This window comes from Thermobia domestica, chromosome 12 (genome assembly GCF_964235325.1).
Source record: "Thermobia domestica chromosome 12, izTheDome1.hap1.1, whole genome shotgun sequence".
In the NCBI taxonomy this organism is placed as follows: Eukaryota; Metazoa; Arthropoda; class Insecta; order Zygentoma; family Lepismatidae; genus Thermobia; species Thermobia domestica.
The window spans coordinates 230,193,307-230,218,239 of record NC_137465.1 but is presented as its reverse complement, the minus strand read 5'-3'; the positions used below and the strand labels follow the sequence as shown (position 1 = coordinate 230,218,239).

At 34.6% G+C, this 24,933-nt stretch overlaps 1 protein-coding gene across 2 annotated transcripts in view; it reads right to left on the bottom strand.

Moving 5' to 3' along the window:
• Window positions 1-7,559: 7,559 nt before the first annotated feature.
• Window positions 7,560-24,933, bottom strand: part of e (nonribosomal peptide synthetase ebony) — a 69,203-nt gene continuing 51,829 nt past the window's right edge. For both annotated transcript variants that reach the window (XM_081734849.1, XM_081734848.1), the window contains exons 7-12: window positions 24,537-24,752; window positions 16,995-17,160; window positions 15,817-15,942; window positions 13,708-13,845; window positions 12,144-12,327; window positions 7,560-9,838 (exon numbers count right to left, since the gene is read on the bottom strand). In XM_081734849.1, coding sequence (XP_081590975.1) covers window positions 9,701-9,838; window positions 12,144-12,327; window positions 13,708-13,845; window positions 15,817-15,942; window positions 16,995-17,160; window positions 24,537-24,752 — 968 coding nt within the window. In that variant the 3' untranslated portion in view covers window positions 7,560-9,700. The remainder of the gene's footprint in view (window positions 9,839-12,143; window positions 12,328-13,707; window positions 13,846-15,816; window positions 15,943-16,994; window positions 17,161-24,536; window positions 24,753-24,933) is intronic.

Sequence of the window (24,933 nt, the reverse complement as noted above, 5' to 3'; positions counted from 1 at the left end):
CACTTTTAACATTGATCGATGTAGATAGAATAAAGTTGTAATAGATAGCGAGATGTGGTTCTCTATAATCAATTAAGCGTCCCAACAATATGTTCCATTTCCATATCTACTACTCTAATATCTCTACTGAAACCTGAAGTCGATCAAATCTATTACCGCTTCCAGTTTCAATAAAAATTGAGAAGTTATTACGCCATACAAACCAAACTTCTTCACTTGGTGAACACGTGAAATTGCTAACATAATGTATATTCTCATAGTAGGTTGGTGAGATAGGAATTTAGCGCCCTATTCAGCACCGAGGCTGTACGGGACGTTTGCCTACAGCTCAGGAGCGTAACCATAAATTCTTGTTGGGGTTGTCAAGCTTTGGGGAAGGGGTTGAGTCGATTTTGAGTTTAACGTCCCGTTCAGCAGCGAGGCTATGTGAGACGTGGACCTGCTGATTAACGTGGAATCCGAACCACATAAGCTCTCTCCGGGGCTTTGGGGAAAGGGTCCAATACTCCAAGCTACTACGTATATACAGTATTGAATGGGTATTATTCTGAACTTGGAAGAACGATAAGCAATTGCGAAATACTTCCATCTACATTTGCAGAAAAAATGATAGAACTACACAGGACTGGCCCTACGCAATTTGGCCCGTGTAATGACATTATTTGCCGCCTTCCTTTCCCCAGAAAGAACAAATTTTAAAAGCTACGATTTTAAGTATGCTACCTCATCATGAACAATGAAGAAAGGGAAAGCGCACTTGCACTCAGAAAGGCCTAAACGCTACAAATACAATCTCGTCATATCGGTGTTTTTCTTTAAATAATAATCTATTATGTGAGTGAAAGATAAAGCAAACACACTTGCAGAGGAAAGATGGTAATCCTTTTGATAGGATTCAATATCGAGCTTCAATTTCAACGTATCAGTTTGCAATTCCAGTGTAAGTAGTAGCTCTTTTATCTTTATTTCTACATTTTTCTTCTACATTTATTTAAAAAGAAACTTTTTCCGCCTTCAATCATAAAGAACTTGTTTGTGATAAAGATAAGACTAGTTTTCACATCAAAATTGTGATAGCTAACTAAACGAAATAGGTGTTTACTATTGTTCGACAATTGAGTTTTTGTATTTGACAACAATCTAGCAATTCATGCTGGGATTTATTTGACATTTGCTTTAGTACTATCCATGTTATCTTAAAGTAATATAACCTAAACTTGATTAATGAATGTAGTATTCAAAGGTCACTTTAGTAAGTTTAACAACCATCATCATGAAGTCTGTTTCCAACAAGAAATATCTATTTTAAAGAATGTGGTTATGGCAGATTTTGCCGCTTCGTGTAAATGCACGTGTTGCACATTGTGGTAGAGCCCGCCCTTTATAAAAATTAGGGTTCAGATTGAGACATTCCGTTGTTACCCCGCGACTGTGCGATATTTTTATGAGCTATGATCAGATGTCGAGATAAACGAAGATGGCAAATGCTGCGCTCTTTCTCTCTCTCCTTTTTTATTAATACCCAAATAAAGGAACACAGGCAGATCTAGAAGGTAAAGACTGGGGATCAACCAGAAACCAGACTTGATAGATATGTCATAAGTTTAATATAAACTTTCAAAAATACATAAGTAATAGCTTAAATTATTTTTGTCATTCAAACAACTGGGGGCTAGCCTTCCCCCGTCCCCGGCCTAGATCCGCCTCTGTAAAGGAAACATTTTACGAGTGATATTTTAAAAATTCTAATATATTTCCAGCTATATTCACTGTTTATATTCATGGTTTTATTTCACGATGGAACAATAAAATAAAATAAACTTTGCTAAAAAGACATCAAAGAAGATTACACGAAACAAATGTATTTCTATTTCTTAAAGTTTCAATTTTGTCCGGTAGATGTCAACCGCTTGGATGATGTTTACTGCCATCTAACGGCGTCATGTGTAATTTCTAGCATTCTACCTGTTTCAATAACTAGAAAAATGGGGTATGGATAACCACCGTTAAAGTCACGTTCCTCGTGAAAATATTAACAAATGGTTGAGATAATTACTCTACCTTGTATCTATTGCAAGAAAAAAAAACATAATTCAGAAATGAAATCTTTGAGTTTTACGCCCCACGGTAATACCGGCTAGGCTAAAAATGATGGAGAAGATGAGAAATGAATGTAATTATGGAATAAATAAAGTGGGGGAAACGGGCGAACCCACACACACAATGTTTATCCAACAGAAAGCTCACTTGGCGCTAACTGGAATCGAATCAGGGACCCCATGCATCAGAGTGGAACGCTCTTCCACTGAGCCACCGCGATCCCATTAGAAATCCATTTTCGTTCAGGAATTACGTAGAATAAAGGATGTGATAACATTACAATCTTATAGGACCCATTAGTGTAATGATAAAAAAAGCTTACAATGCGTATAAAATTGTTACAATAAATCGAAACTTTCTTTTGTTTTAGTCTTGCCCAGTGTCTATGTTTTCGTGCTTCCGGAAATCTGAACGGAAATAGAATAGTATCAACTGCCACAGTAGCAGATCTAGAAGATAAAAAGTAAGGGAAGGCAGACAGAACTCAGACTATGATAGATATATCGTGAGTTCACAATTTTTCATGGGTTCTGCAAAAGTTTCTAACTTAACTCTCTGCCGATAGATACGACGTATTATGACTAGGTTAGACGGTGACATTGTGGACCTTAAGTATTGTTTTACATATTGAAAAAGACAAAAACTGCAAGTGAAACTGTAAACTTTCATAAAATATATATAATCGCCTCAATTATTTTTGTCGCTCAAAACATGGTCCCAGTCTAGATCGGCCACTGTGTTGCCGAAAGAAAATAATCGAATGGCTCATGGATAGCACTCGTACTTGAAATTATTTATATCACGTTCGGTGTAGTTACGTACGGGATGTAGGGTGACTGGCTACAATAACGCCACCATTCTTAGTTTTTCAATTATTTCACACTTAATATTTGACGAAGAAAAATAATATTACATTGTTTAGTAGCTTAGTGTTCACTGATTACAACATAGTGCAAAGAACCTGGAAAAAATATATGTACTACATGTAATACCCAAAAATATCGCGCAAAGTAAAATGGCGGTATTGCATACAATAGCGCCAGATTATCATTATTCATATTATCATGAAACCAATGAACAGAGACACACTGGAACAAGTACAATTAGTTGGAACAAGAAGAGCAGCGTCCAGTAAGAGGCAATATGTCATCACAAGTTTCGTGATACCATATCTTACAGGCTCCACATTGCAACCAATCAATAGTTTTAACACGTTAGCTGCCAACAGTGAATTTTATTGTTCACCGGTAGAGTGCCAAGCGTACTTACTTACATTATTCTTGTTTTGTTTATATTTTTTAAACATAATATTAATATTAAAACATAATCTAAGGCAAGGTATTGAATCCGCGTGCATAAAAGTTGGGGGTCCGATCGACCTACGTGTATATATTTTGTTTATGGGCAAGGCGATAAATCACAGTTGAACTGGCAACTCTGTTAGAAAGTTATTTGTTTATTACTACATGTGCAGAAGTGAGAAGTTTGGATATATTCATCTTGTTTTTAGTGCAAATAAGTAGTATCTTTATGCAGTGGTGCCCACCCCCCCTTATGTCCATGACGCACCCCCCCGCAATTGTCTATCCATAGGTATTCTTCCATGAAAAAAAAACTTTTCGATTAATTTTACCCCCCCCGTCAAACATATTTATATAGATTTTTAACCCCCCCCAATATTTCAATGACGCAGTTTGCGTCATAGCCCCCCCCTTGTGGGCACCCCTGCTTTATGCAATGGAAAACGAAGAAATATGCGCAGAACTCGATCTCATTAGTAATAGCAGTGTAGTGATCTGCACTTTTCTGAAAATTCAGCAAATGACAGGGACACTGACATCTTGTGAAAATAAATTAGAATAAATAATAAATCCATTGTTAAACATTTTAACATGTCATTCAAAAAGCAACACATAGATCCGATCGGGTCTACAAAAGCAGCAAATGCTTGTTACTTGGTATTTAACGCCCCTAGCGGCGTTAATAATCAATATCAAAGACCAAAACGTACAGTGTAAATTTCTCATATATTGTGTGTAATAGAAACACTACAGTTCATTAACAGTAGAGTTAGGATTTTACAATACAAGTACTCTAACGTCAATTGGACGAATTAGAAATTGTGGGTCCGATCGGACCTACAAGAATATTTTCTTAGATCACTCCAGTAGGTCCGATCGGACCCATATGGCAGCTAACGTGCTAAGAGCATCGACGTAATAGTGTCCTTTGCAAGTAATACAATAGTAGAAGCTATCTTTGCAATGATATGTTTTTTTTTTTAAATAAACTTTTACCTTCACCATTCTTTCTATAATTAGCCCTTTCTTTCGTCCACCGCTTGCAAAGTTGTCCTGTGTCGTTAAAGTATTCGTTAAACAGATTTCTAGACACTGTCAATGCTTGGACGTTTCCTTGTCTATTCCTTCCAGGAAGAGATTTGTTAATTTATGGAGTCGGAATAGCCGTCAGTAGAAGATGTAGAGTAAGAAGACTTAGACGAAGTATTACCTACAGGATCACGGATACCATGGAGATAATGTTGGCTGTTGGCTGAGGATTGTTGATATCTTCATTGCATGGCTGGTTATATTTGTCCAATGTAGTTCCGGTAGGAGGTTGTGTCGGAAAAACTGAAGAGATGGTACTTGGTACAAAGGTTGTTTCTGTGAGTACTAAAGGATTGACTGGGTATACGAAAGTAGCTTGGAAAGCAGATATTGCATTCTGAGGTGTGGCAGCTTTAACCCAGACAGTAAATGGGTCATTGCATTCATCACGTTCGGCGTTATTGCAGCCACACAATACAATGAACATACCATCATCCACTGCTCTCTACTAATACATTGACTCACTTAATACAGTCGATATACTCGTTATTGACCATTGTGTTTATATATATGTGTTTACTAAAATGTGTAGGAATTTAAACGTATTATATATATAATACGTTTAAATTCCTACACATTATTAGTAATATTGCTCTTAAGTAAACATTTTTTGAGAGCTCATTTTTGCGGCAAGCTTGATTTTTTTTTACTCATTTTCTACTAATATGAAGTGCTGAACTCGAAAATGAATGTTACCAAATTTTCCTGATGTGGACATTGTGAACATGGTCAGATGTTCGTTAAGCGCTGGCAATGTAGTGGTAATGTATATGATCAATGAAGAGTATATACAGCTACTCGAGAAGAATTGAAAGAAATCATCAACAGAGACATCCGATACGGAATTCGTAAAACCGCTTCAAATAAATGAGAATGGACAAGTGATGTCCAAAACTCTGTTGGGAGAAAACTGTTTCAGAATTGCGGAGAAAGAACGATGAGGAAGACATTCATTATCCATGAAAAGCAAAGCATTCTTTGGCGGGAGACAAAGGCAAGCACCAAGTGGAAACTTAAAAATGATTTCAGTTTCCCGATGATGTTATATAGCTTTGTAAATTGGCTTATTGGGGGAACGGCAAGCACAAAGTTTAGTGCGGTATTGGAGGAAAAGGTTAGTGCAGTCTATCAGTTTATTATTCAGAGCCAAAGAAGTGACAGACAAATATTGTAACAATGTACAACAGACAGTGGCTTTGAGTCCATTGTTCCGATTCTCCTTTCTGTTGGCTTGTCTTTAAGCATTCATAAAAATTCGAGATGCAAGGCTTTGATTGAGTTCGTGCTTTAGTTGCGCCTTGGAATTACGTGCAGTGAAACGGTAAAATTGGAAAACGGAATTGCCAGCAGCTGTTTTGGACAGGGCATGAGAGATCAGTTGTTCATGTGTGCCTGCGTTTGTTAAGTACATCAAATCCATTTCTTTCACAATAGACAATGTGGATTTTCAGGAGTGCATACTAAATGGACAAAGAACTCTGTATAGATACTTTTAGTTTTGAATCATGAACACAAAGTAGATGATGTACATTTACCTCATTCGCTGACGATATCAGATGTCTCTCAACCTACTTTGACTCTAGTTTGTTCTCAAATCCCTGCCAAAGCGTGAGAATTATCCAATTAGATTCAACACTAAAATAATAGGAGCATTGCAAGATGTCACAGAACTTATCGATAGATGGCTTTTGATAGTATTATACGTCTTTCTGCTTTCGCGAATGTTGCAGGACTGATACTGTTTGTTTTGATGAATCAGTTATGATGACAGGGAGAGAAAGAAATCAACTATTATGCATATGGTCTCCCACAAATTCGGTATTGGAGCAGAACACATCGATGCATTATTCTGTTTTCATTACTAGGAGTGATCCAGCCACCTCACTCATCAGGATCTCAGCTCATGAATAGGACACTTTGTATAGTGCAATGTGCACGGCAAAAGGAAACATTGCCGCAACAGTGTTAACTATGGATATGGACATCTACGAACGAGCGCTCAAAATACAGGAGCCCATCATTAGGCACAGGTAGATGATACGTATGGGCAAGCTTCATATTTGTTTCGCATTGGCACATGCATTAGGAAAGTACATAGATGGAAGCGATCTGGACTTAGTATATACAGAACTGGGATTATGTTTCACAGCCACTCTTCGAAATATATTTATTTTCTGGTAGGAGTTACAAGCGCGGTATTGAGTTTCACATGACAATGACTTTGGTATGATAGAGTTGTTTTGTTGAGTTATTACCAAGAACTTAAGGTGGAAGAGTTTTAAAACACATGTGTGTCAAACTTTTCAAAATAATGCACTACAGTCATTATATGAAAAAATGTCTTCCCGTGCATGTAATCTTAGTAAAGAATCGAGGACTCAGTGTCCACGAGAGACGTAAATCTACAGTTTAAAGTAGAATCTGAACCATTATAATGCATTCGAATTTCAATATTCCCTCACCAGGAGTCGAAGCCGGGACCGCATACATTAAAGTCATACGCATTAGCCACTAAACCAGTGGAGAGGGTATTATAATATTTCTGGACATAATAAAACAATAATGGAAACTTGTCTTTATAATTGTATTGTACAATTTGTACTATAAATAATTCAGTGTGAAAAAAAGAAGAGTGGTAGCACTTCTTATTCTACCTTGTCTACAGAGAGAACTTTTACTGACTAATAGAAAAATATGAAAATATTTCTTCTTATATAATGTTATTTACAATCAAGTTACAACATATACATAATACTACCTAGGTATAATACTTTCAAAATTCTGTTACATTTTGTGCTAAACCATATAAATACATTACGAACTTTCTGCTTTTCAGAGATTTAGTTATTTGTACAAAAAATCTACGATGTATTTGCCATGTTTTCTGTACATAAAAATCTATGTAATTTAGAGATACTATTTTTAATACTGCTTTAAAAATAATGTATATAGCTTCAAAATAATTATTACATTGACCCTTCGTTAGAACAGTCAATTTATAATATATATATATATATATATATATATATATATATATATATATATATATATATATATATATATATATATATATATATATATATATAAAATCAAAGTTGTACATGATGTAATAATTATCATTATAAAAATAGATACAAGTGTGCATCATTATTTTGTGGCATATTACATCAATAATTGAGGCTACATATTTGCTTGTATGATCTGCTTCAAACATATTATAAATAAAGTCCTAACATAGCAACTATGTCAGCAATGTTTAATTGTTGTTTTAAAAATGTAAATTTAATATAAGTTTTCCACCGTAAGTTTTCATGTTTAAATTTACTTTATTTTCTGAGACTGACTATGGTACACTACCCGTGCATAAAGATATATATAAATACAGCAAGTTTGAATAACATTTCTATACGATCTAGTACATAGAGTGTATTTTTACAGCATATAGTAATAATACAAACGATTGTTCAAGAAAATAAATCTGAAGTCATTATGGTGATTGGATAAACTCTCAAATAATCTTATTGAAAGCAATAAATTGTCTGCTTATGTATGGGACATAATAAAAGCAATTAAGAGAAATTTGACGATGCTAATTCACAGGTTTCCGATTCACGGCCCAGCAACCGATCTTTTGCGGCCAGTGAGCTACGCAATTTAACATTTCAAAACATAAAAAGACAAGGACATACAGGTATACATCACAACTCAACAACCCTAAATTGATCTGAAAGTTTGTTTCATAATAAATATGTTTGTTGCAATAACATGATAGCATGTGTGAGAATATATATTTTATGTAAACGTTGCAAAGTCTTAAATAGTAAGACTAATGGAGAACTACAAACCGCAAAATATTTACAAATCCCAACACCGCCTGCTAATACATAAAATTGGGCATACCTCCTGAGCCAATCTATAAAGTTACAACCGAAACAAACGAAACTGTATTCCCGTTTTGTAACCTTTCTGATATTTGAGAGTCAGCATTGCAATTGTATAGCTAATATTTCGATCCTATATGACAAAAAAAATCTACCAATATAACAAAAACTACTTCTGTTGGTGTATCGCTTTTATAATTAGATTGACAAAGATTTGGTGGAAACCTCTTGTTACTCGAATGGCTAATATACTCTGCAGATTGTCATTCTTTTCTGTCATGTAATAGTATTACAGGCAATATGAAACAGAAAACCAGCCAAGAAAATAGTTAGCACCTTCTTAAAAAGCATGTGCTTTCACTTCACCTTCCAGGTGAACTCTCTTATGCTTTTTTAAATTCTAAACCTTTTATTTTTAGTGTCTATTTGACTTGAAATTGTAGCGTGTATTGGGCACTTAATCGGGATATGAATCAGAGCTCTTATATATTTGATACTGTTAATATTGGTTATAATTGGGTAGATAACCTAATCAGACGTAACAATTTACTTGAGAAATTGAACTCTAAATTTATACTAAATTATTTATTAAATGTTCAATTTTCATATTAATGTTTCGTCAGCTTCCGACATTCAAACCGTGATTCAAGGGAACACTTTAATAAAGAAGCCATTTCAATTTGTTAATTATATATGTACATATATTAGTTATTTTTTGGTTTGTTTATAATAAATTATTTGTTTCTATTGAAATTGATTCCTTTCATTACAAAGTAAATACCCTTTCGCCTAAGTCTGAAATCCGTAACCACTCGGAAATTCAGTGTACCTGTCGTTCTTTTGACATAATTGCTGCAAGCTCATCTTAATAGATAAATACAATGATTTTTATTACGCTTACAAACTGAGAAAGTACTGTTATTTTCTGTCAGTGCTCCATGTACATACATAAGTTTCTGGTAAAGACCAATATTGACCACTCTGTATTATTCTAATACTTGACGCTAACGCACCTCTCTAATTGGATCTTTCTGGAAAGATGAATATGAAACAAAAGGATTATACTTTACACAATATACCAACAAACACACATAATATTTGATGAATTAGTGCTAGATAAATCATACAGATTTTCCTACTATTTGTTTACCTATTAGCTACGTCTAAATGGACTCTAGATCGTGAAAAACAGCGTGTTTCGTTTTCGTGTATTAAGATAAATAAATAAATTTTATTGGTGCGCAAGTAGCTATAGCGTGTCACAGAGGAACGTGGAGATTTGGCAAGCTCCACACAGTACGTGTTTTGATAAATTTCCAGTGAGCAGTATCACACTTCTTTCCACTGACATAGCGCTCGTTGAGAATCTGGGGCTTTTCCAAATGGTCTGCTTCCATCTGCTGCCACGTATTGATTTACTTGGTAGTCCGTAAGAACATTATAGTTGTAAACATCCGTTCCTAGTTGCTGTGGATGAAAGGAAAACAGTACATCAATTGAGTTAACAACTTACCAACAATGAAAGGTGCGGGTCTGAGCATTACAATATATCGTACAATCAACTTTGTAATCCTCAGATTGTTTTACCTGCAAAATTGATATGATCAACCAGAAATAATAGTTAACAAACTGAAATAAAAATAAAGTACATGACTAATGGAGTTTAATGTTTGCATTTAGCAGCTATGCTGTATGAGACGGTATCCAGGAAAATGTAGAAAATTGGTTTTTATTGACTAATGGAGTTTAATATTTGTATTCAGTAGTTATGCTGTATGAGGGGGAATTCGGCTTAAAGTGGACTCAAAAGACTACTTGGGGTTTTTATACCTGGCGGTACGACAACCGAGACCACAAGCATAGGAAGCATGTGCTATATCCAGTTTGACACAAAGCGGCGCAAACCTGCCGTTTGGTTGAGAGTTTATTAATATTAATACTACTATTGCAACTACTACTACTACTATTATTAGGTCAGGGCCGTTAGTGTGGTCATGTAATCTAGTTTTGTTAGAGATGCGATAGTGAGGTTGAGAATTGCCTGTACTTGCGAGAGGATTGACCTTGTATGATAGTATGTGCACTCTCCAACGGCATTGATTTCGAGCCCCGGTCGTGGTTCAGTGTCCACGTTAATAGAGATCCCGCCCTTTATAACCTCGCTGTTGTAAGAATTTAAAGTATAAAATTTCAAAACAACAACAAGTACTACTACTACTACTACTACTACTACTAATAATAATAATCATAATGAAAGTTCCTGCAACGATCTATGCTCAGCGTTTAAGGAATAGAAATTATGCATTTGGGCGAAAAGTGTCATATCAACAATTAGGAGTTGTCTAGTTGTAGTAAAAGACTACCTAGGAGGTTGCATGTTCCTAGGTTAGAGCATGTGTCAGTAAGTTTCATCGAATTCTTGATGATATTCTTTAATAACGGAACTCTGTGAAATCAACTAAACAGATCTAGTGTACTAGACTGACACAGCGAAGATTGATTCGTACCCCGTGAACGTAAACGTGTTGTAGTCAGACACCTGACACACACAGACACACACACACACACACACACACATACATATATATATATATATATAGGGTGTTTCAAAACAACACCAACAACGTTTGAACGTTTGGGAGGTGATTCCTGACACCAAGATAAAGAGAAAAGTATAGACCAACCTGGATGCACAAATTCTTCCTTTCGGAGTTATAGGCTCCCGAATACATGAAAAAAAAATAAATTTAAAGGTCTAAAGCGTCAGAACTATGCGATCTACCAAAGTTGGGTCAAAACTTCACTTAGGAACTAATATGTGCACTATCCAAAAATACATGTTTCAGAATTCTAAGGTACTCACGCAACAATTTTTATAGAAGCAGTTTGGTTACGGACATATACTTTGAAGTATTCACCAACTAACTCTATAAACATTGTTGCGAAAGTAATGCAGGATTCTGAAACATGGATATTTGGATAGGGCACATACTAGTTCCTAAATAAAGTCTTGACCTAACCTTGTTAGGTTCCATAGTTTTGCAGCTATGCACCTTTAAATTTCATTTTTTCATGTTTTCGGCAGCTTATAACTTCGAAGTGACGGATATCTGCACACAGGTTGATCTATACTTTTTGTCTTAGCTTGGTGTCAAGAATCACCTCCCAAACGTTGTCTGTGTTGTTTTGAAACACCCTATGTATATATATATATATATATATATATATATATATATATATATATATATATATATATATATATATATATATATATATATGATTTTATCATATGTGTGATCTGCGTACAGTTTGGTTTCATGTACCAGCACAATTCATTTGGGAAACTGACATCCTCAGTATCAGCATCTATTCTAATATTAAAAAAATAATATTTATATATATGCGTATATCTGTTATAAGAGTTTCACATACAAAGAAGTTATCTAATGTCACCTAGTAAAAATAACAAAATTACATTAATTTTTAGATCATTATTAGGAATATTATTTGTACAGTTTTTTGAAGGTAATTACAAAACAAGAGCATAATGTGTAATATATTTTCACATGACAAATTTTCTTCTAATACAATAAAATTGAGGTTTTGTTTTAAGGTTTTAAGCGTGAAAATTCCACAATTTTGAGTGACGCCAACGTTAGAAATTTAACTGTAGTTCTAACAAGTATAAATGCAAAATTTAATTCTTCTCAAATTTTAAAATTCTCTATATAAATATACAGTACATAAATCTTAAAATAATTGAGATAATTACCTGTGTGAGGGGGCTTGTGTTGGTCGTAAACACCCCGATGAAACCTCTATCTTTTGCAACTTGTAAAACTTGTTCTTCCATAAAATTGATGACGTCAATGTTCTCTTGAAAGTTGAGTTCCGAATGTGTTCCCATCATAAAACTATGAAGAATGTTTCCTTTTCCAGGAGGCAGTTTTGTGTCTCTGTCAAAGTAAAATTATTTCCCAATTATTTTCATATTATTTCATAGCCGAAAGTAAGAAGACTTTATGTTCTAAATATCTTTTGATTAGCTCTTACGTCTTTAGTATGAAAGACACAGGTCGATTTCCTATGGGAGTTCAGGCGTCTATCTAATCAAAAGTAAAATTCGCTGGGCTATGTATAATGTAAACAGAGACGTTCAACTCTAAAAGAACAAAACAATCTAAATATACCTATCCATTATTAAGTTACTGTCCTTTAGGGTCGATGGAAATAAAAGTCGTGGTCAGATTAGCTGTTTTATTATCATCAGTTGTCAAAATATTAACAACTTACTATTTTTCAATGTGATAGGTTTGAAAAATAATCACTATTCGTCAATTGTTAGACTTAACTTGCTATAATGACCGAACACCAAACAATAACTGTAATTAAACGGCGTGACAAACATCTTGGCATTTGAAGGCGGCGCTCCAAGTTCCCTTTAAATGCTGCTAGCAAATGAGAGGCCAACGGTATTGCCACATTTATTTTGTACACATCCACATCCATCCTCTGCCACCTGATCGCGGTATAGTTCGTCTGCTTAGCCATAGCCACACCCCTTAGCACTCGGCAACGTCGCGTCAGAGCTTGAATTTTATTCGTTTAGATGAAATGCCAAGATGTTTGTCACAGGCCTTTTTTTTTTTTTAAATAAGCAACTCAAAGGCGAGTAAAAAAAAAAAAAGGGAGGCAGTCAGAACAAAGACTATGATAGGTATATCGAGTTTACTATAAACTTTCAAAAATATATAAATAATATCTTAAGTCATTTTTGTTATGCAAAAAACTTGGGGGGGGGGATAGACCGCCACTGATAACAACTATCTATTGGATTAATTATTTAATGATTTCCACATACACTGTATTATCACTTCTAAAACAAAATCAATGACCATATCTTCTGCTCTCTTATTATAAAATCCTGGCATATCATGACATGGACTTAATCTATTTTGATTACTAAAATCGACTATAGGGCTAAATATATTTCTTCGTCTTCTATTAATAGATGTACTTGGTATTAAAGCCAAGTTAATGTTTCCCAAATATCACTTTCCGGTAGTAGCAACTATACCATTTCAATCTCGTGACAGAATGCAAATTTGTGTGCTCAAGTACTTAAATGTAAAGGTGCAATCTTCGTCGTGCAAGTTTGTTCTTCTTTTGCTGAACACATGGTACACCATTTTCTAGTTGGATTTTCACCATATATTTGTTTGATCTACCTATAAATTTCTATTTCTATAGACCTTACATTTTATTTCTTATGCTGAACGGAGTAAGAATAACTTTGTATTTAATAATAAGAGTAAGAGAAGTCTGTTATTAATTACCTTAGTGGTCCTTCAAGTGTTTCTAGGAATTCAAAGACGATGGTGAGTTTACTCTCAATATTAACTTCTGGCTCATCGTGTGCATCGAAGTTGAAGGCAGCACCTACAATTGCACCTTTGTTGTTCCTCACAATGAAACTAAAAGAAAGAGTGAAATATGTTAAACTTTTAGATGTTTATAGGTTCTTTAAGGAATACAGAAGGGAAAACAATAATTATTTAAATGTGAAAATTAGATTGAAATATTGTTAAATCACTCGCAAGTGCCTCCTCGATAAACACCACCTTTACGAAGACACTTACGTGTCGGATTGGAAGGATTGCATGTGCTACAATGAAAAAATTTAGAGCTATATCAGTAGTAGTTCACTACCAGAAGGGCTGCCCCTGCCGAATTGGTCTAAATGGAGTAGCCAGATTAAGTGTGTTCTGGGAGAAGGCAGCAATTTTCCAGTAGCCAAGTTGGCGGAAATCATAGTGATTAGTACGGCAACCTCAACATTAGTCCCAGGCGTATTTAGAGGGACATTAAAGGCTGGGATACTGCAGGGTGGAAGGCAACGAGAAACCACCACTCTATTTGTCCCTAGTTTGCTGACAGCAGAAAGAGAACATGTGTAGAATGGTCTTCGTCAGGTCAAAATAACACACAATCAATTGACGACTTAAGAAAATCAAGTCATTTTATTTCTGTACATTGTGGTTCAAGCCATTGTTCTGCTCCATTGTTACCAAATGTGACGGCTTTCTTTGTACGTCTTTCTTGATGGTCAATCTTGGTGGTATTTAGGAGCGTCATTTCAGGAGGAAGGGGTCAATTGCCCCTTGAAATTGAGGCACACATGCTTTTTTTTTTAAAAAAAAACTGTATATTAATATAATAATAATAAAAAAACTTGAAACTCTTGTGTAGGTAGACATCCTGGCAAACTGAAATGACGCTACTAGTTGTATGATTCCAAGACACGTGTGTTTCTGCTAAACAGCATCGTATGCATGAATTTACTCGCGATTCCTTTATTAGGATTACGCTACTGAGTCTTATAAGAATGCAATGTTATATTGATTTCCGTCCGTTACTCCATACGATGATGCTTGAACGAGAGCGAATTTTAAATTCTTTGAGCAATAGATAACTAGAGCTCTTATATCGACCGAGTTCTTTAATGGAGTAACATCTTCACGAGTAAAGGTGGTTATTCATATCTAGGGCCAGATCCAGGATTTTCTGAGGGGGTGCACCAATTACTACCAGTACATTTGAATTAAATTTGAATTTTTAAAATACATTTAGGCATCTGTAGTGTGAATGAGAAATTACCCTGGATACGTTAAATGTCTGCTCTCGGTGAGTCCTTTTCCTTCAACCCTCAGAAAATTGACAAACTATTGATTTTCCAAAACCTCCCTTTCTTTTAAGCCCAAGCGAAAACATAACAGCAGCAATTTTCAGAAAGTGTTGTTATTTTTACTGTTGATTCTCGCTTTAGATAGTGTATATTTGAAACGAAGGGGGGTGGGTGCACGTGCACCTTTGCACACTTCCTAAATCCGGCTCTGTCCATACCCACTCCTCAAGCTTATAATTATAAGTACCGGTATTGTTCCTTTACGAGACGGTTTTTTCCTCTTGTCTCATATCGATTTTGAAAGATTTTTTCTAATCTGTTTTTTTCTTTCTAAATTTCTGTACAAAATGTATGCCTTCATTTTTTCTTAATTTCATTTAAGTATTTCCAGAATTCTTCTGCGTCACGAAAGGTTCACAAAGGGTGATGTACTAGATCATTTATACCATATTCATTATTGGAGTATATTGTGTAACTTTAAACGTTGACGGATGCTCTTCATTATGTTTGTAAAATCATTTTATCAATTTATAGTTTCCATACCATAAATCACGTAACGCTAAAACAATGTTTGAGGCTCGGAAATGAGACAATTCTCGTTTCGTCTCGTACAAGTTTTTTTAAAAAGTACTTGTTGTCTCGTTTAAGATAGGAGACGAGAAATTTATTCTCTTGAGTAACACTAATTATAGACTGTATCAAGAAGAACGATTCCCTAAATTTATTAATAAATAAGTAATGTTAATAATAAGTTTCTTACCTAAGATTCTTCTCAACTAATGGATCCCAAATCTTGTCCAGAAGTTCTACATAATCACTTTTATAAATGTGTGGCATCAACCACTGCTCCAAGTCGGCCTTTTCGTAAAAACTGCTGATAATTATTCTGGAATAAAAGGAAGGAAAATGTGTTAAAGGAAGTAAAATACATGACATTATTATAATATGAATCTAGTTTCAATATTTTAGTAAAACACACAATTGAAGCATCGTTTGGTTTCGTTTCGCCGTCTCTCTAGAATCCTTGTCTGAAGTAGACCTTTGATCTAAATCACCATTATACATTAATTAAAATCTTTAGTCAGTATCGTCAACAATTTGACGGAGTGTCGTATCTCAAATTCTCACTTTTTCAGACATAAAGAAAGAAATAGTAATTATGTGTACAGGAAAGCAGTTGAATATGTAATAACTCGTCACCTATTACAGATAATAATTATGTGGAATATATTATCAATAATTTCATATTTAACTTGTTTCTCCTCTGTGGAATTATATTTCTTTCTTTATGTCTGAAAAAGTGAGATTTTGAGAAACGACCCTTGGTCAAATTGTTCACGATATGTTTCAAAGTTATTTCTTGATTTTTAGGATCATTAATGAAAAGCTCTATTTTAGTGAGTAGTAAGCGAACTTTTTAGTTGAAATTGAGAGAAGTCAGTGGCGTATTTTATGGGCAACCGAGGCTACCGGCGGTAGTCCTGCTATAAACTTAGTATAACAGTATAAACTAATTTAAAATAATGGGTCTTATGCACATTCGTTTTGACGTATGATTAGCGTCATTCTTAAGGCCTCACTACTGCAGGAAACATATGTTAGTCACTATAATACAGTTTAATTTGCAATTAAATCATCTGCAAAATATTACCGGATATTCTACTGTAAAAATAGACAAAGACGATTTTATACTCAAATCTAAATATGATTATGTCCCTTGTCTTATTATTAAAAAAATAAGAAACAATGCCATTTCAATGTTGCAATGAAATCGTCACAATAGTTTTAAGTTTGTAAAATGTCTGCATGCTAGTGACATCTAGTATCATGAGGCAGACAGATAACGACATCTATTAGCTTGAATGTGTACTATTAGGAATTAGCATTACTCACATAAAGACATGATTTTGTATTACAAATAGGATAATTTTTATTTACCTATAGACGTCATCTCTATGTGAATCATTTAACATTTCCGAAGAATAGTGTTCCTTTGTAGCCATTTTTGGTTTCGTAGATGTCTTTGACTTTTCCCATTCCTCCTCTGGAACCATCTTCTCCACAATTTCACCCAAAGTCTTTGATGAGATAAAATCAGCGATTTCTGAAATAAGAAGAAAAAAAATGAAATCTTTCAATTCAGTGTTCCGCGATTATGCCTGTTAGGCTAAGGGAGACGGATGATAAAAGCAACTGAATGAAAATGGAATGAGAATGTGGAAGGAAATGGAAGGTACCCCAGGAAAACCCACGAACACGATGTTGTCCATAACAAACTTCCTTGGATCGAACCAGGGCCCAGAGTTAAGTGCCCTTCCACTGAGCTACCGTGCCCCCCCCCCCCAGCGATTTGTGCATTTTAAGAGCCTGCCTTACTAAAAATAATACGAAATTTACTATTTTTCTTTTGCTCGATTATTCATCAGTGAAAAGAGATAATGAAATGCAAGTCACCACAATCATAGATAATGCTATTCTACAACAAATAATATGAACCTGAAAAATATTCAGTGTTGCCATCCATAGAAATTACAGTATTGCCAGAAAAACAATTTCCCTAAAATCTAAGTTAAGACAAAGAGTAGAGGAATGAACTCAACTGCATTTGATTACGTATCATGTTGTTTTGGTTTCTTGTGAACTACTTTTTAATTAACATTATTATTTAGTTTTAGTAATTGTATGTTAAAACTATTTTGTTTATTACAAACTAAAGACAACTATTATTTAAAAAGTAGTTCACAGGAAACCAAAACAATATGATATGTAACCAAATGCAGTTGAGTTTGTTCCTCTACTTGCTGCCTTAACTTAGATTTTAGGGAAATTGTTTTTCTGGCAACATTGTAATTTCTATGGATGGCAACACTGAACATTCCTCAGGTTCATATTTTCTGTTGTAGAATAGCATTATCTATGATTGAGGTGACTTGCATTTCATTATCTCCTTTCACTGATGAATAAACAAGCAAAAGAAAAATGGTAAATTTTGTATCATTTTTAGTAAGGCAGGCTCTTAAGAGCAAACATATATATATATATATATATATATATATATATATATATATATATATATATATATATATATATATATATATATATATATATATATATATATATATATATATATATATATTAAAGATATAAGGTCTTAAAGGAATTATAGGATTACATAGACTTATAGCTATAGGTGGGCGGAAAGTAACTCCCTATTTTGAATTCCGAATTTCTAATGATGTCATGTGTAGATAGCAATGAAAGTTTTTGTCTTTTAGATCAAAGTATGCCATTTTCCCCCTATTTGTTCCAGATCCGGGCCTTGAAGAATATGGGATGAAAATAAATGTTAGAAAGACAAAAGCCGTGGTATTTGGAACGAAGGGGTCTGTGTCAAATATAAAAGTAGGAGGGGAGAAAATAGAACAAGTGAATAGTTTTCGATACCTGGGTAGTATTCTTAGTAATGACTTGAAGTGCGAACGTGAAATAAAAGCAAGGACAGGAATGGCGAAAGAAGCCTTTAGGAGGAAGAAAAGTCTGTTTTGTGGGAACTTGAAGAAAGAGTTGAGAAAAAGACTCATAAAATGCTTCGTGTGGAGTGTTGTACTGTATTGGGCGGAAACGTGGACATTACGTAAAGGTGACGAAAATTGACTGGAAGCCTTCGAAATGTGGGTATGGAGAAGAATGGAAAGAATTAGTTGGGTCGAGCGGAAAACGAATGAGAGAATGTTAGAAATGGTGGGTGAGAAAAGAACACTTTTAGATATTATTAGGAAGAGGAAGAGAAACTGGTTGGGACATTGTTTAAGAAGAGATTGTATCATGAGGGACGTCCTAGAGGGTATGGTGGCGGGAAAGAGAGGGAGGGGGCGAAAGAGACTACAATTATTGGATGTTATTAAAACAGAAAGATCATACGCGAAGACGAAAAGGTTAGCAGAGGACCGTGGAGCATGCAAGCTTCTCAGCTGCGGCAAGTGCCCTCCCAACAAAGGCAGAATACCTATGATGATGATGTTCCAGATCCTGTGAAGCTTTGGTTGTTCCTTTTAAGTCACAGAGATGTCAGGATGATTAAGCATTGAAAAGAGCCAAAATTGCAGAAAGATGTGAGATGTGGCAATCAGTAATTGAGGTCGAACAGTAGTAGAGGGATCAACATAGGAGGCAAGCTGTTCTGGATAGAAAAACAATTAAAAATTGCCACAGAAATTAATGGCTATCTGAAGTGTCGTGGACATTAAGAAATCAGGCAGGCCCTTCACTTCAGTATCAGAGGAAAAGGTGGCCACAGTGAGGGAAATGTTCGAGCGAAGCCCTTTTTCAAAATCAGCAAGGAAGGCTACAAGAGAGAGAGTGCCATTACATTCTGTGCGTGCAATTCTCTTCAAAGAGTTACAATATAGATCAGGGTTGCCAACCGTCTCGAATCTGTTGGGACTGTACCGATTTCTGACTTATTTGTTCCGCATCCCTTCTAGACACTGGTCGGGACGCATTTTGTCCCGATTTATCGATTATTAAAGTTAATTAATATTTTACTGGGCCATTTTTACAGAAGAATAATTTATTGTTTTACACGCACAGTTTTATATATAGAATCAATTTCACAAATTTTGTGTTTTGTTTATGTCAAATAAATTACAGTTGTTTGGGTTTGCATTTGTTGTATAATGATAGCGAAAGAATAAGAGTTGATTTTACTAATACTTTTTGTCTGTAATTCCTTAATGATGTTATGCTCTCATTTGTGATAAAAGAAATCTATATAGTTTTCTCTCTAAACTTTGTTTATATTAAATAAATTGCAGCTGTTTCGGTTTGAATATGTTGCATATATTGCTTATACCTAGTGATGAGCAGTGGGTGGGAAAAAATAATGTATTGTCCCCATTGTCTCGTCCCGATTTTTTCTTAAGAAAAGTTGGCAACCCTGGTATAGACCATGGACGCCTCAGAAGTTGTATCCAGATGATTGCAATGGGCGTGTTGAGTTTTGTGAAATGATACTCGCATGGCATGAAGATCATCTACACCTGTTTGAAAAAAATCTATGGTCTGATGGTGTGTTGATCACTGCAGAGCAAAAATAGTAATAGATAACAAGAATCGTTTTCCTACAATCAATTAAGTGCGCAAAGAATACGTTTCATCGCCATCCTTAACTTCCTACTAAAACCGAAAGTGATAAAAATTTATACTCCAACTTCCTGTTTTAATATTAAGCTACATAGAGCAAAAACGATAAAGAGATAGCGAGAAGCGATTTTTAGGAATCGATTTAATGTTGTAAGGATAGGTGCCGTTCTCTCTCAGCAGCTGTTCAAATCGGAAGTAGTAGAAATCAACTACTTCCGGTTTTAACGTTGATCACTAATAGAATAAAAATGACAGTAGATAGCGAGAAACATTTTTTCTGCAATCAAACAGCATATTCTATTTCCACTCTAATCTCTTTCTACTGGAACCGGAAGTGGAAGAAATCTACTGTCACTTTCCGTTTCAATATTGAAAAAACATCACATGATAGAACCAAACTTTTTCACGTGGTGTACGTGTGGCACTGCTATTTACTGATAATATTCGGAAAACTTTTGCTTCCTCAGATTCAGATATTAGTTCAAAACTTTTGTTTCCTCAATTTCAGATATTATTCGTATACTTTTGATTCCTCAGATCCGAGATATTTGTTTGACACTTTTTTCTAAGACTAAGAAATTGTTGGTAAACTTCTGATTTCTCAGACTCGTATATTACCCAAAAACTTTTGTTTCTTAATAAGATTCAGACAGTTGTCCGAAATTCACGTTTCCTCATATTCAATTGGTACCATGACTAGTGTGTTGGACTCTATAGGTCACACTCGTCATGAATATTTTAAAGTTTTAGAATTATTGGAAAGAAAGTAACGGAAACTAATACTAATACATTTCTTAAGAAAGAGCTAGAAGATACTTAGGCTCCGGAATCGTTTCAATTTAGTCATGCTGTTATATATTCTTTTCTTAAAAAGGTATATTAGAAGCAAGTAAGCTTTGAATTTAATTAAATTCACAGTAGTTTTTGTAAATTTGTTTAGTTCTAGAGGCAACTGCATGCGTTGGAAATTTCAACAAAATCGCGATATTAATTTAAATTCAGTTTATGTAAAATCCGATTAAGTTGAAAGTAAGGATGATACATTCCCACATTTGTGAATACAAAGGCTTATGGTCACGTTTATAGTTAAGTGTGTTGCGGTTGAAATTCCCTATCCACAGTTAATGTATTAAAATGTCAGGTATTTTACAAGTAACAAACAGGTCCGAACAGTGGAAAGACAGGCAACTTCATTTCAGATTCCTGTGCTTTCTAATCTTGCATGAAGCTTACAATTTCTGAGGAAGAACGCAGACTCAAAGTATTTGATAAAATCTGAGGCGAATATTTGGATCTAAGAGAAACGGGAAAGTGGAATGATGGAATCTTCATAACGAGAAACTGCATAGGGAATGGGGAATGACGGAAACTTCATAACGAGGAACTGCATAGGGAATGGGGAATGACTGAAACTTCATAACGAGGAACTGCATAGGGAATGGGGAATGACTGAAACTTTATAACGAGGAACTGCATAGGGAATGGGGAATGACGGAAACTTCATAACGAGGAACTGCATAGGGAATGGGGAATGACGGAAACTTCATAACGAGGAACTGCATAGGGAATGGGGAATGACGGAAACTTCATAAGGAGGAACTGCATAGGGAATGGGGAATGACGGAAACTTCATAACGAGGAACTGCATAGAGAATGGGGAGTGACGGAAACTTCATAACGAGAAACTGCATAGGGAATGGGGAATGACGAAAACTTCATAACGAGGAACTGCATAGGGAATGGGGAATGACGGAAACCTCATAACGAAGAACTGCATAATTTATACCGTTTACCCATGGGCGGCGATTAGGGGGGGCAAAGGGGGGCAGTTGCCCCCGCACTTTTTTGAAGTAACCAATTAATGTATATAGTTTCATTTGGAAATGTAACGATTTTGTATGTGTTACTGATTAATAGGAAAAAATGCTGCCATATAATATTTGCTGTTGCGTGAATACGTATTGGTTGTCTTCCCGTGGAGTAAAGAAAGCTACAGTAATTGCGTTTTAATCGCCACAGAAAATAACCCCAAAAAATAACCTATTGGAGCACAATTTCAGCATACTTTCATTTCTTCTTACAAGGGCTCGATATGTTAGTGAGCCGCTTTGAAGCTAATCGAAAGAACATTATGCAAAAAAGTAGGGCCTATTTCACAAGTTATTCTTTAATTGCACGAAAATTGACAGTTCCTAAAATGTCTTTTCTTCTTTCTAAAGTAAGGAATATCGATTAAAAAGAGCGTGATAAGAAACAACTTCTACCTTTTCCATTGTTTTGTAGTGTAATATACGAGTGAAGTGTTGTGTTTAAGGATGTACGAGTGTATATACAATAAAATTTAGTAAATTGAACATAATTCTAGTTTTAAGTTTATTTTGTATAACTGAAGTGTGGATTGATTCTAAATATTGTTGTGTTTTGATGTGTTCCAAGAAAGTGAAAACTGCACCTAATGGCAACGAACATATTTCAAGAAGTTGCAAAAGCAAATATTTCTTTAAATGTCGTAGCATATGCTTGTAGTATTTACTGTCTTTCATTTTCTAAGAGTAATAACATACATTTAATAGCATGTGTGGAATTAAATATTAAGTTTTTCATTAATCCTCAGTTTCAATATAACTTTTGCAAAACAAGCATCATTATTCATTACTATGATTAATATTATCCTTTCTATTTATTTATTTTGCAAATTTATTAAATAATCTGATCACACAATTTTCCAGACAGAATTTTAAGATGTTCATGAGCAAGGAATCAAATCTCTTCTTACACTTTCGTTGTTTAAGAATACAAAGGGCTAGTATCTACTTGAGTTGTTCTTCTCAATTTACTTAATAAACTATTATATACGATATACGGTATTTTAACTGAAAATATAGTATCCTATTAGTTATACAACCTTTCGTCAAACAAAATGTTAGAAACAACCAGGAAAACTAACATTTATATACAAATATTCAGATCATGTCTTGCCCCCTCACTTTTAACGTCCAACCGCCGCCACTGCGTTTACCAAACATTCTTAGGGTTACTAAGCCTGGGAGGCTCAGGTGGGCAGGTCATGTAGCCAGAATGGAAGAAAATAGGAAAGCTTTTAAAGTTTTAACTGGAAATGCAATCTGAAAACTTCAATTGGGAAGACCTGGGTGCAGATGGGAGGACAATATTAAGATGGATCTCGCAGAAATAAGAATAGAAAGTAGAAACTATATCCAGTTGTCTAAGGACAGAAGTCAATGGAGAATTATGGTAATGCAGTATCGTACCTCCTTGTTTTGTAGGGCATGGTGCTAGATAGTTAAAATTCTACTTTCCGTTTTTCGGAGTGGAATAAATAAAACGATTTAATGAAAACCTTCTCCATTGATGACATTTCATGATTCCAGAAGGCATTGCGATTTACAAAATAGTTTTTGTGTGATAACGTGTGTTAGTTTACAAACTCACTGCGCTGCGTCCTCCATATGCAAATACGTAAATATAATTCATGAAGCGTCCTCTGTACACAATTAATGAAAGTGAAAGGTATTCGTATTTTGTGAGCCGAGACTTCCAATATACGTGCAATATCGAATTCTTTACCTATAAATCAAAGGGTTCGAAAGAAATAGGTGTTAACAATTATATTTGTCAATTCCTTTTCCTCTTGCGGATGGAATTTTCAAAAGCTACTGATGATAAGAATCCATTGTTTATCATAGCAAAAAGTGATCCCAATACACAGCGAATGATGATGACGTATTTCAACGGAAGGACATTGTCTTTCATATAATGATTATATGGTCTCGGTGTTGGAATAGGACGTTAAATTCCGAGCTCTTTTACAGAATTGAAGGGTGTGGTCAAATAACTTAATAACACTTATTCTACTCAAAGTTTACCTTACGGACTTTTTGTAAAAATAATGTAATCATCATAAAGATCTCAACAATTTAAGCATAAACAGTTCTTGTACAAAGAGGAATTGAAAGCGTAAATTCGATAGCAAGTGGTTGAAGATGCGAATTTGTACAACTTCAAACACCTTACACGTGTTAATCCAACAATTTGGTTCATGTGAATTATCATTTTTTTTTATCACACCTCTCAATGTATTAATTATTTAGATTCACATGTAATACCATCTTACAAAATATTTGCTATCTCCCCAGAAAAAATCCCTTCTGTATATATATATATATATATATATATATATATATATATATATATATATATATATATATATATATATATATATATATATATCGATAGATAGATAGAGAGAGAGAGATAGAGAGAGATGATAAAGATCTGTGTATGATATATGAAAAGTCTAATACTAAAAGCCCATACCGATTACGAATCCCTGGTCTCTGAGTTTAGTGACCGTGTACACAGAGTTGAGAGAATTTCCTCCAATTTCGTAGAAGTTCGACTCGAGTGACAGTTTGGATGACACGCCATTTCCTAGAACGTTGGCTATTGTCTGGAATAGGATTTTGGCAGCTGACTTTTTCTTCTCGGGAATGGTTCCAAAATCGAAACTTATTCTGCGAAAATCTTCAATTCCTAGAAAAGAAAGAAGAAAAAAATGTTTAATAACATAAAACACTTCTATAATGTGTCAGTATTATGGGAGTGATACATCTATAACTTATTGTTACCCAAATAAATAATAAGCAAACCATATTTACACTACACACTTATATATATATATATATATATATATATATATATATATATATATATA